At 36.3% G+C, this 14,378-nt stretch overlaps 1 protein-coding gene across 1 annotated transcript; it reads left to right on the top strand.

The window, feature by feature from the left end:
• Positions 1-5,805: 5,805 nt before the first annotated feature.
• On the top strand, positions 5,806-6,444 carry LOC111918576 (UDP-glycosyltransferase 88B1). Its single transcript, XM_023914214.2, has one exon. The coding sequence runs from the start codon at positions 5,806-5,808 to the stop codon at positions 6,442-6,444; it is 639 nt and encodes a 212-aa protein (XP_023769982.2).
• The last annotated feature ends 7,934 nt before the right edge of the window (positions 6,445-14,378 follow it).

Raw genomic sequence — 14,378 nt, 5'->3', positions numbered from 1 at the left:
CAATGCGTATCAAGGAAGGCCCTGTCATAAAGGAAGACGACACGCATTCGCGTGTCGTAACCTTACGACGCGCGTGTTAATGACACGCAATGCGTATCAAGAAAGCCCCTGTCAAGAAAGGCCATGTCATAAATGAAGATGACACACATTTTTGCGTATCGTAATTTTAAATTTTAAAAAAAAATTATTTATGGATTTACTTATTTTCATATTAAATTTGCATTTTATGTCACATAATGGAAAATAAAATACCATATACAAATAATACAATGCATTGCACAAAAGTTAATGTTATACAAATAATCATTCGAATAGTAGACAAATGTAATACTACAAATAATCATTCCAATAGTAGACAAATGTAAGATTTCAACATTTTTTATATAATTAACTAAATTATTAGCCAAATTTCCTAAAATACCAACATACTTTTCTATGAAGAGCATTAACACTATTCTTTTCCATCAAAAACTTCAAAACCTGCATAATTAATTTAATGTTTAATCAGCTACAGGTCAATAAGGTAGGTTTAAGCAAAAGAGGTTCATAGTAGTAAGATTTTACTTACCACTGTTGTTAATGACATTGAAAGAAGCAGCCCAACAAACACCCCCTCAGAAGGATTATTACTAAATGAAACCACAAACAAAGTTAAAAAGTCAAGTATTTTGTGACAACCCCGGAACCAGGGGCAAGGCTGTTTTTACCCATGGTATGACCTAATACATGATAATAAAGACTTGTTTAACAAAAAGAAAAATGATTTCTCATGTGACATCACTATTAAGAATTGATGAAAGAGGGTACTCCACACTGTTAGGCACAAAAACCACATGCAATACAAAATTACAATAATAAATAAGTTCTAAAACAAAAAAAAAAGATATGAAACCATTTTTACCTAGTATTCATTAACTTCAGGATCGGTGTTCACAACAACACCAACATCATCCATAAGGTTGACTATTCTTTTAGCATTTGTATATGTTGCAAATGTTTTCCCTCCAATCATGATTGTCCTTGGTGTTGTGGCTTTTCGCTCTTCAGGGCTCATTTCCTGTTTCAACATGCATTGCATTGCATTAACAGAATGTTCTAGTATCTTCTTCTATGAAGTTCTGGATTTTCATCAAACTTTTGGAGAGAAAGGATAAGATATAACGTACAATCAGCAGGAGATATGTAAATCCTCATAATAGAGGGCATTTTGGTCATTTTTACATAATAATAGAATTAAAATGAAAGCATCATACCTCCCACAGACACACAAGTAGGTCTAGGTTAGTGACCCACTTGTCTGTTTTTAACCATTTTGTTATGATCTGACTAAGTTCAGGACTACAAAATTTGAACCAACGTCTAGGAGTAATGCCGTTGGTCTTATTTTGAAACTTGTTTGACCATATTGACACATAATCTACAAATAATTCAGCCTTTAAGATGTCACTGTGGAATTATGCTACACCATTAACCTGCCAAAACAGAGAAAAACAAATGGGCTGAATTGATGGAGCCTAAATTATCCCTAAAAAAAGGCACAAAATATAAGATAAAATTAGTTGGTTTTTCCTATATTTATAGTATTCAAACATCTTACCGTATGCCTAGAAACCACACAGAACTTTGCCATGCGGACAACCGACTTATTATGATCTAAAATCCTCATATCAAAATTGATAGTATCCTGAAAAAAAAAACAAAAATGAACATCAAAGAAGCAAAAAAAAGGAAGGAATTGTGCTTTCTAGTATTCTTACCCTCAAAGCAAATGCTAAAGGTGAATGTATAAATTCAACCATTCCTTTTTGAAATGTGGAGTCAATTTGGTCAAACATTGTTTTGCAGGACATCTCGTAAGCAGGAAGAACAGAAGCTTCCATACTATCTTCAGTGCTTCCTGTAAAAAAGGGTTTAGAATTTAAAAAACAAAATTCATCATTTTATATTTTAGAAAGATCTATTATTGTTGTATCACATACCTGTAAAGCTTGTTTTCCAGATGTTTGAAATTGGACTTGAATTTGCCTTGAAACAGTTGCTTCAAGCTTAGTATTAACTATTTTTTCCAACTGATTTATAACATTATCACCTATGCCTCTCTGCATGCTAATTTAGACTTTAAATTAGTTTTTTTTTAATTTTAAATGAGAAATTGGATGTTAAAATCAGTTACCTGGAAAGCCTCTGAGATAGGTGTGGTGACTGCCTTTTCGATAACTCGAGTAACAGATCGCCCAACAGCAGCTCTTACTGCAGCCATTTCCTTCTTCAAGATTTTCTCGGATGATGTAAGCATTTTCGTAAACCACCATTCCCAAGTGCCATATCTTTCTCCTAAAATTTTTATAATGCAATAGTTAAAAAAATAGAACATATTAATTATGTTAGAAAGATTTTAAAGGATTACCTGCTCAGTGATTTCTTCAAGTTCATGTCCCAGTTTGTTCAAAGCACTGGAAAATGCATGTTGAATATCAAGATTCCCAATGGCATTAGTCAATGCTCGCCTTTGAAGAAACTCCATGGATAAATAGTATGTTTGCTTTGGATCAACTTTGTGATAATGAAGATAGGTCCCATTCCATTGCTGAAGAAGCAGTGAAGAAAAAGGAAGCATGGTTAGCCCTCAAGAACCTCAAAAACAATAGGAGAGACAGCTGCATAATACAAGTCTCTTTGTTGAGAGTTTGGACCAAATACCTATCCATATTAGTGATTGGGAACACCATCAAGCACATTATTTTTATTAAAATATAATAGAGAATGAAAGACTTTTGTTCCTTGAGATACTATGAAAGGTGGTTCTTTGGATATATTTAGAAAGAACAAGAATAAATGATATTAGACAAGACAATTACCTTATCAAACACAAATGATCTATCAATCTGCTTGTTAGCTATATTTTGAACTGCACAAACTACTTTCTTGTTCTCAGTATATGTAATCACTACTGGTGTGTGTGCTTTTGTCTCATGTTTAGAAAATAATCAAGAAATTTTTGTAAAATGTTATACCTCTGATATTAGGCAAATAAGTAAGTTAGGGGTAATATGGGAATTCATTTAATTAAAGGGTATCTTATTAGTAGGAGAGGCATTTTAGGCATTTTATAGTATTTAGCTGTTTTGTCAGATAGTATAAGAAGAGGGTAGTGGGCAGGGAGTGAGGTATCAATCTTTTTTTGAAATCTGGAATGTATTTCTTGGGAGAGTAGCTATCTCGAATCAGCTATCCTATCAATTGTTCTTGTAATCTTTTGGTTATATTTAAGGTTATCAATCAATATTTGAAGCTGTTGGTCGTTGTTTATGTTATTGAATCTGTTCTTGTAAGTCCAGTTGATAGCAGCAAATCAGGAAGCACAATGGTCCAATCCCATTCAAGTTTCTTTGGACCTATCAACAAGATAAGAATACAAAATTCTTGTCATGATGGAAAGATTAAAAGCTAGTAAGATTTAAAATGAAAATGATTATAAAAATAAAAGAAAATTTAAACTAGCAGCCAATTAAAAGATGCATGGACCATTGTATTTGGCAGTAAGTAAGCAGCAACTGATAACCACAACATCAAACTTTTCAAAGAATTCAAACAGATACGAAATAATTTGGTCCAGGAACGTTCCTGGACCAAATGTCATAGTTGTTCCTGATGATTGAACTGAATTCATATCAATCCATAAGTAAGGAATCAAACCAACTAGTTGCTTATAACTCTGTGATACTACATGCATTCAATATAAAATCACCGAAAGCAAAAAGGAAATATTTATCTGTTTTCACAAATCCTGCCACCAAAGCCCTAGGCAACATTGCAATCCATTCATCTCGGGTAAGTTAGTAGTAGTATGCAATAATAATAACTATATGCCATCAAGGAAAGTCAAACTAGAACATACAATTGACTTGAAACTCTTTATGACGGATTCAAAGCTTTAAGGTTTATCTTCTGCAAAACCAGAGACAAAAGTCAGTTCCATAAACAATGTAGAAAAAAAAGGTCTAGTCAAAAGTCAAATGAAAGAGAACAATGGTTATAACTTACGTATAGATAGAGGGTCTATATGTACAAAGAACTTGCAGCAACTATCAAATAGCAAAACACAAGAATTACTCCCTTGAAGTAATTGGATGTTCCATCCTACAAATATATAAAAGAACCATTTTTAAATGAAAATTTTAATTAATCAAATTTTTGTAAAAATATATGAATATGAGGCTTACTTGCAACATGAAAGCCACTACTAGAACTGTCATAATAAGAGTTGTTGTCTCAAAAAGTTGAAAATTTAGGTCGAAAGGACGCCCCATGATCCACCCAACAACCACACAAATGGAATCTGCAGTTACAAACACAAAAATTTTAAAATAAAAGTTAGTATTTGTTTAAATTATGCTGCTATTTCTTTAAATTAACCTTTATTTTAATATACAGAGAAAAAAACACGTACAACAAACATAGATATTTGTGTTGAGGAGCCAATCGCGACTCCTAAAGAGATATCCTGCAAAGATTGTAACTAAAAATATTTAAAAAACTAAATAAAATGAATTATGATTCACCCTCCCCTAGGAATAGTGAAATACATCAAACAAGGAATTCAATTGTATCTCGAATATGTCAAAAACATAGAATTTTTTTAAAAAAAAAATGAAACAAACAAACAATCAAGCCTAAGTGGTATAAAAAGAAACCGAATTACTATGATGCATTTGTCAAATTCTTGATATTTTTAAGCAAACAGACTCACCCAAACTTGTTTTAAGCTTCAAAAATATTTCATCCCGACTCTTGTTTGAAACTTTACTAAGCCTATCCTGTAATGAGTGTCGAAGAGCACCTGTTGGTGGACAAAAAGAGCATTCAGATTCAATAATCATATATATATATATATATATATATATATATATATATATATATATATATATATATATATATATATAGAACCCTATTACTAAATGTGTGTGTATGTGTGTGTCGAATTGGCTTAAGCCCTTAAGTATGACATGAGGACTTACTTGCAGACACAGGTTGGGATTTTCTATCAATCTGCAATTCTGCATTACAATTGATTTGCTGCTTAAGTTACCATCCTTCTTTAATTCAATACATATAGGTGCACGAGTTGCACCACCTTCACCAGTTGGCTGCTCAACTTAATTTGAAAATTGAAATGACTTGTTTTGTTATCATAATGAATTAGAAAAAACATAAAGTGAATATATATGTCCAGATTGAATATGAAAATAAAGAAAAATGAAGGTCGTACCAGAGCAAGATGCCCAATCAAACTGTTCAAAACTGCTGATTTACCTGTACTCTGAACAATTGGTAGCCCATAATTAGAAATGAACTATTTAAGATCCATAAATTGGTAAACCTGAAAAAGCAAAAGGGTAGGCTAGCAAGATCAGATTGGCTCCATGATTAGCTAAACAGTAGACCCCTAGCAGTTGATGAGTGGAGCTTGATCTAGTAGAAAGCATAATGCAAATTAATACTTCGACATATGGCATTAAGCAACAGTAGATGAGTTTCTGCTGCAAGCAATAGTTTTGAATCACCTATATGCTAAATTGGAATCTAAGCAAAAATCGTTCCCAACTACATTTAGAAAAAGATCCATCAAAAATAGGGATCGCAACAAAAACATATCGAGAGATCCACTGACTTAGTCAATCAACACAAAAGCAAGTAGTCGGATCAAAAGAGCGCATGTAATACAAACTTACGGTATTGCCAAGAGCAACAAAATTAAGAAATTTGGAAGGGTGTTTTGAAGAAGACGATGAATTTGCATCCCCAATGGCAAACACCTTCGTGGGGTTTGAAGAAAGGGCTGTTGACGCGCTCCGGGAAGGTAAATGCATCCCCAACGGTCCAACTCCGCCTATTTATTTCATCGGACCTTTGATCGTCGGTGGCAATCATGTGGATCCTAGCGAAAACGAGTGCTTAAAATGGTTGAATTCACAACCGAGTAAAAGTGTAGTGTTTTTATGCTCTGGGAGTCAGGGTGTGTTGAAGAAGGAGCAGTTGAAGGAAATAGCTATTGGTTTAGAGAAAATTGAGCAAAGATTCTTGTGGGTGGTTCGAGATCCGCCACCAGATGACAAAAAAACCGACTCGAATTCCGGTGGTGGTAAAGAAGTCGGTCTGGATGCGATTCTTCCTGACGGGTTTAAGGGCAGGATTGGGGATAAGGGGATGGTGGTGAAGAATTGGGCACCACAGCCGGTGATACTTAGTCATGAGTCGGTGGGTGGATTTGTGAGTTATTGTGGGTGGAACTCGGTGCTTGAAGCGGTGGTAGCTGGGGTGCCACTGGTGGCATGGCCATTGTATGCGGAACAGAAGATGAATCGAGTGTATTTGGTTGAGAGAATAGACACAAGAGAGACAGAGATATTGATTCAGGTACGATTGAGAGGTAAGAACATTTAATCATTTGAAGAAGAAGGAATTTGGATGGGCGAGGTGGGGACGAGGAAAACTTGTTTCCTGTGAGATCCAAAGCACAAAAGCCCTAGTTTTTCCAATTTTGGGATGGCGTGTTTTAACATGTGAGAACGTGGGTGAAGGCGGGGGGGCCTAGGGCTTCTTGTTGGAGGCGCTGGAGGTGGGTGAAGGAAGAGGACCTAGGGCTTCTTGTTGCTAATTCGAAGATCAACATCGATGGTAGAAGGTGGAGGCATCAGTAGAACGAACAAGGTAAAAAGAGAGGAGATCGAACCATTTGGTGTGAGGGTCGATTTGGAAGAAATCTCAAACCCTTAACCTTAATTTACCATCCATTTGTAATTTGGCTGAGGGGTGGAGGCAGTGGATGTGGATGAGGGGTGGAGACGAGGGAGAAGAAGATGGGGGTTTAAAAAATTTGGGGATTTCATTTTCCCTCAGAAACACGCGTTTCTTAAAAAAAATATAAAACGACATTCACAGATGACGCACAAGTGCCTTCCGTGTTTTTAATATTTTTACATGAGACACTAATTTAAAGGCACTTAGTAATGCGCGACATAAATCCTTAAGATTTTTGAAAAGATGATACTTTTTTAATGTCACTCTCTAATGCGTAACATAAATTAAAGAGCGTCGTGTTTTGCGCGTCGTAAAAGGCTGTTTTTCTAGTAGTGCGAGGGGCCCACAGATATCGCTTTTATCCCGAAGGTAAAAGGAATGGATAAACTTCGACTCATATGGCTTGTTCTACTACTTGTTGAATCATACACAAAGGCACGTTTTATAGCACCAAGTTACCAAATGCGTTTTCGTGCAATCAATGTACTATCAACTCATAGTAACAACTCATATCTCTAGGTTTGAAGAATATAAGATATTATCGTCTCATGATCACTCGTGATAAAATCCATGAAGTGATTCCAATGAGCGCGGGTTGAATCCAATAGTCATAACTTATGAGCACTCATGAGTGTTGTAGCCCTTTGTCCAACACCTTAGACCACTACAAGCCAACCCATGACAGTCTTAATTCATATCTACTTCCAACATATGACTGACTGTGGATGGTTTGAATAACTTAGTCATTCCGGAAGAATAACCCAGTTTATTCGGGGAGTCAAAACATGCAAAGTGAAACACAATAATAATTGAATCCAATATGGTATCAAAACCTATGAACATAAATAAAACACCTTTTATTTATCACCATATGATTACACATTATTCATTGTATACTGTTTCAGCTATCAACTTTATTCTTGAATTTAAAACAATAGTTGTCCCATGCTCCAAGCATGTACACTATGTTTTCTAAACACTAGTCATGTCACACACCAAGTATGCATACTATGTTTGTCTATGATCTTTACTTTGTGAACTAGATCAATTGAACATAACTTCAATGATTCTCTTTTCACACTCCCAAATCCTTACTGCAGATGCAAGAATTCCAAATTCATGCCATTTACTGAAATCTGTTAGATTCTAAACTTATATGCATTGAACCTCTTGTAATGATTATGCACAAAATCAGAAAGACTTGACAACAATCATTACGGAGTATTCCAAAGGAGATCAGCTCCTTGGAAACATCCTTCTTGCATTAAGTTTCCTAATCTTAAACATATTGGAAATTCTAACTTTGAAACATTTCCAGATTCCATTTTGACTATCACTTCTCAACAAGAGTTGCCTCCTTACAGATTATGTCAATATGGTCCTTCCAGAATTATCACTATACTTCCAACTGTCCTTGAGCAACCAATCTTTGGTACACCTTAGATTGTCCTCGACAATTGTTTAATCCTTTTAGTCATATCCAGTTCTAAACCTTTTCCCTTCTTAATGCCCCAGGCATTTGGAAAATTTTAGAAAGGATGAATATAGCACATGTAATCGATCCTATATCTGAAGCATATGGGAATCGATTCATGATGTCTCACATAAAGACTAAACCAGTCTTTTGCTATAACATTTCCATTTCAATTTGCCAAGTTCTCATAATTCAGATTATGAAAAGGGATGCCGAAATCATAATAGAATTTTAGAACGCAAATAATGGACCCATATACAGAATTTCCTTATGTTGAGCCATTCCAACATGAAATTCATATATATATCCTTGACTAAATGATTAAAACCTCATGATCTAAGCTTATAGATTTGAGATGAAGTATAATTTCCTCTCCCTTAATTATAGCAAAACAACTCTTTCCCAATTGAAACTTTTGTTTTCTATAATTAACATTGCTAACTTGCAATACTTATCATAATTATCATGCTCCCACTAACATGATGATTATTAGGATAACACTTATGCTCCCACTAGCTTTGACATGTACTCAGAAATCAGCTGGACTTCTAGAAATCAATACTTCATTGACTTTCTTACCAAAGTTCAGATTTCTGATACTAGATTGTTTTGATAAGACTTTATCAAAATCATACACCTTCCCTTAGATAGCACACTTGTGTATCTAAATAATTATGAAGAGGGATGCCGTAATCATAATAGTTAGACCTTTTTGCCACTTCTCACAAGTCCAGGTTAGTGTGTCGGTAAACCACACACGCTCCACTAACGGCTTTGAGAATGCAAATATCACAATTGCTATCTAGCTAAAATCTACTTAGTGAAAGTGTTTCCTCACCATCATTTTCATGAATCGGAGAGAAACCTTATGACACTTAGATTTAATGGTGTATGTGTTCTTATCCATGTAAATTGTCAAAACCATAGTCACAAGGCAAGGATAATGACAAATCCAAACCCATATGGATTGAACTCAATCTTAACTTCTTGCCACCTGGCAGCTCAAGGGCCTGCCATTGCTTCCAAGTTGTTATGCAACCAATTGAGAACTCTAAGAACTCATATGCAAAGCCAACTTTAACTGGAATGGGCACAGAATATGTCATCACGATAGGTTATAAACCTCAAGTCGTGTGCTAGTGAAGAACTTCAGGTTTTATTCTTGATTAGTTCTTGAGACTTTCAAGACCTTTAAGACTCCCACTGTCCTCTTGACATATAAGACTTCCTTGTCAAATATTCAAGGGATAGTGTGGATTCTAATCAAGCCAAACACTTCACATAATTGGCCTAAGTTGGTCTTTGTTTTATCCAAAACATCACAACTTACCAATTTCAAATGTACAAGAGTAGAAAACTTTTACTCTTACATTTGACAAGTGTTTTAAACCTTCTTTAAGACATGTCACTCAAATTACAATCTTGGATCATGACTCTAAGACTTGTATTGGAACGAAGTATGACTCATCTTCTTGATTTAGCCACTTCACCAATTCATAGCTCCTCTTCTTAGCTATCAGAATGCACTTAGAGGATGAATTATGATTAGGTCTCTAAATCATTAAAATGATCATAAAAACTGATACTAAAGTACTCTCCCATCTTTTCAGATTTGAGAAACTTTTATCCTTCTGCCTAATTTGATTCTTCTTATTCGCTCTGCCTTACATTGGAACCTTTTTCCAATGTCTCAGAGTTACACTTAAGCTTGTAAGTATAATCATATTTACTGAGCTTTAGTAAACTATGACAAATAGTCTTATCAATCTTTTGTGGTGGACTTGACCAGTGCACAAGAATGTGTACTCGATCCCTTAGTCCTTTACTTGACTCACACATCCATGTGACCGAGTAATTAGTCTTAATTTTTCCAATACTTGAAAGTTCTCATTCATCATGCTATACAACTTGCATGATTCCAAGTTCCGGTCCAAATGAAACTTAGGTGATGAGAATCTTTCCTTATTTGGTAAATTTAGAGATTACCACAAATGAAAGAATCAATTTCATATTTCCACTCTTGCTATTAACGGAATCATATAAGCAACAATTTTTCCTCAAATGCCATTGTAAGGATATTTTTTTAAAATAAATAAAATCAAAATTTTTCCTTTTATTTTAAAACTTTGCGGAAAAACTTATCCTTACAATCCATATGAAAACTTGTTGTTATCTATTCCTAAGCAATATCTCATAACTCCTAAGAAGTAGCTCAAGAATCCGATCTTCAAACTACGCGATAGAAATCCATCTACGCCATCAGATTCAACATATTCTTTCTTTAAGTTTCTTCACCTTTCTTTGATTCTTAAAACATCACCATGTGACCCAGTCACATCATGTATCAGGAATCTCAGAATCGAAACTTAGCAGAGTTAGATAGTGGACTTTACCTGAAGTAGAGTCAAACTTATTGACTTTAACTTCCTTAGGTAAATTTGGCAGCTTCGCACCCAATGCCCCTTTCTTTGGAAATATAAACATATGGACCCTTTGATAATGGTACACGGGACTATCACAGACTTAGCTTTTCTCTTTACCATTTGGTCAACCGAGTTGACTATGGCCGATCCCTTTCCATTGGAAAGAGAATGCTTTTTTGGATTTCGTGTGTCACTATTGTCAATGTCCATCAAGTTTTAAGGAAGTTGATGTAACATCCCCCTCTAGCACGTATCACAATATTGTCAGCTTTGGGCCACTCGGCACGAGGACTTCCCAGGGGGTCACCCATCCTGGTACTACTCCCGCCCGAGCACGCTTAACTGCAGAGTTCTTATGGGATCTGCTGCCCTCACGGCTTTAAAACGCGTTGTGACATGGAAGGTATCCACACCCCTTTATAAGGAAATGTTTCGTTCTCCTTCCAAGCCGATGTGGGATCAGATCTAACCCACTTTCACCCCCCATTATAGGGTTCGACGTCCCTGTCGAACACATCGACCCGTGCCCTAGCTCTGATACCATTTGTAACATCCCCCTCTAGCACGTATCACAATATTGTCCGCTTTGGGCCACTCGGCACGAGGACTTCCTAGGGGGTCACCCATCCTGGTACTACTCCCGCCCGAGCACGCTTAACTGCAGAGTTCTTATGGGATCTGCTGCCCTCACGGCTTTAAAACGCGTTGTGACATGGAAGGTATCCACACCCCTTTATAAGGAAATGTTTCGTTCTCCTTCCAAGCCGATGTGGGATCAGATCTAACCCACTTTCTGATGTGACAACCCCAAATCTAATTCCGTTACAAATCCCATTTTCACTAACGGAACGTGTCACTATACGTTATTTTATGTAATATTTGGAACCGTCAATATCCGAATATCTAAGTTTATGCATGACTTAATATTATCATAAGAAATATAACTCGTATGTGTTAACCCCGTTTAACCTAATAGAGTTGTATTACCTTTTCTACCACTTCACCCGGGTAAAAAGTTTTAACCCAGTTAAATTTAAACATCGGGTAGCCGTGTATCGGGTGCGTTTCCCAAGACATATGCAATGGGTGTGCACAACATTTGAACACCCATTTACTACACACCCACTCTCTCTCTCTCTCTCTCTCTCTACTTTCTCTCTCTAGACTTGAAATCGGCCCCGATTCCGCTAATTTCCGACCTCCAAACGTAAGTACTCATCCTCTATCTTAATCTAGTCATGCTTCATTTAATTTAGGGGCCAAAAATCATAGAAATCAAGGACCATAAAGGAGTTTACGGCCTAAGAAGCTCCTTAGGCCGTAAACCCCAAAATTCATGCCCAAGGCCATGTTTTTCCTTCCTTTAAGCTAGGACACTAATTAAGGCTTATAGCTAGAAGGGTTTGGACACTAAAACACAAGATTTTGATGCTTAAAAAGGAGTTTACGGCCCAAGCTTGTGCTTAGGCCGTAAACACCTCAAACACCCCACAAATCCATGTTTAAGGCTCCAAAAACTCTTCTAGGGTGTTTAGGAATTTAGACTTGACAACAAGGAAGGCTTAAAGGCATTAAACATCATCATTTGAACATAAAAAGTGGAGTTTACGGCCAAGGCTAAGCTTGGGCCGTAAACACCCAAACTTTTGTGTCAAACAAGCCCCTAAACTACCCTAATGCATGAAAGGAATTTATCTAAGGCCTATGGAAGTGTGTTGTACCATTAAACACTTCATTTTGACACCAAATGAAGAGTTTACGGCCAAGGATGTTCTTGGGCCGTAAACTCCCCATAAATATGTGCCAAATTGCTCCAAACTCACTATAGGGCCTTCTAGGATTTTTCTAAGCTATTTGGGACCATGTTGTACAAGAAAAACCATCATCTTAAAGGACTTATAGGAGTTTACGGCCCAAGAACAAGTCTTGGCCGTAAACTCCCCCAAAATATCACAAAATATGATGTTTAATCCTTCCCTCTTGGTCCAAAACACACACCACTAAATCAAGGAAGTGAGATAAGGCCTTATACACACATTTTGGAGGGTCACAAGAGTTTACGGCCAAGCCTAGGGGGCTTACGGCCGTAAACTCCCAATGGGTGGCTTTTAGGCCATAAACTCTAAAAGAGTGAACTCATGGACCCTCCCGTAAATCATTCATGGCCTTGTACCACTCCCGGGAACCCTTTCTAGGCCTTAAAACCCCGAAAACGACACTAGAATGTCCAAATTCTATAATGAAAAGCATAAGATGATTAACTTCTTGCAAAATACATATTTCATATGACATTAGGGTCCTAAAAGGTGCACAAGTGGTTATTTGGTACCAAACGCTCAATCGACACTATTACCCGATTTACCCGATTCACCCGATTTCCGCGATTTCAGGTGAGTTCATACCCCTTTAATGAACCTTTCAAGTGTTTTACATGTTTTAGGGGGGAGATACAAGTTGCTTATAAATGTTTATACAAAGTTTTACAGAACGATTTCCGAGTTTCAAGGATTAATCACATGTGATTCACTACTCTTAGTTCAAATCACATGTGATTTGTCCCTATGCCTTAAAAATGGGTTTCACCCTTTTCAAACTATTTTTAAACAGCGAGTCAGATAATAGATGATCTTTTGGAAAAATACTTTTATTAAACCAATTTACTTATAAAATGTAACCACACTGATATATTTATATAAATAAGACTTGGAGGACTTAGGACCGGTATCTCGCCTTATTTCCTGTTCTTGTTTGATTGTGGGCTTAGGGTAGTAGTTATCCGTCCGACTGTCGTTGATTTCTTACTTATATAATCTGTATATCAGTGTGGGATACGAATATTACTGCTTTCACTTAATGCTAAAGTCACTAACGTGCTAAGAAACATCCCCACTAAGATAACCATAATAGGTATGGTTAGGGTCGCTACCGCTACTACTCGCTAAAGTTATTACTAACTACACTATAATACTCACTATTACTAGACGATACACTAGTAAGAGAATACACTATGATCATACTAAAAGATGACTACACTATGACAATAGAGAAAACACTAAACAAACAATAATACACTAACCCGCTATGAGATACTCTATTCGCTATTCACTACGCCCGGAGTGTTCCAGCAGGAGACGACTCTACATGTATAGATCTATACGGGGCAAACGCTATTACATCCCGACTGTTAACTCAGTCCGCGCCGTACAGGCCCAGGGATGCCACTACTTCACTACACTGTACATGACCAGGAAGGTCATGGGATCCTCTATTATCCTCACTATTGGTAATATACAAGGAATACCCAACAACTACACTAAAATACTACACTGAATGTTAAACTACATCCCGAAGTAAGTAAGTATCTAACACTAAAGGAAGCTCGCACCTCTATCATTGGTCACGGGCTTAACTTATCCTATCACATTTGTTATTTGGAGATTTGCCAAAGTATTTTTACAATAAATTGTTTTCAAAGAGACAAAGAATGCATACTTTTCACCGATTGCCACTTACAATGTATTTCCTGGAAAATATGGGATTTTCTAAGTTTCTACTACTTATGAACATAAATGATACATTTTTAAACACTAATGCTTTGTATACAAAAACTCACACTAAACTCTTATGAACTCACCAGCTTTATGCTGATAATTGTTTTCAAAATAACTTGTATCTTCAGG

Source organism: Lactuca sativa, chromosome 3 (genome assembly GCF_002870075.4).
Source record: "Lactuca sativa cultivar Salinas chromosome 3, Lsat_Salinas_v11, whole genome shotgun sequence".
In the NCBI taxonomy this organism is placed as follows: domain Eukaryota; kingdom Viridiplantae; phylum Streptophyta; class Magnoliopsida; order Asterales; family Asteraceae; genus Lactuca; species Lactuca sativa.
The sequence above is the reverse complement of the archived record's forward strand: the minus strand, read 5'-3'. Positions and strand labels throughout refer to the sequence as shown.

Excerpts from the sequence above, each read along its gene's own strand:
- LOC111918576 (XM_023914214.2), top strand. The coding sequence starts at position 5,806 with ATGGCAAACACCTTCGTGGGGTTTGAAGAAAGGGCTGTTGACGCGCTC.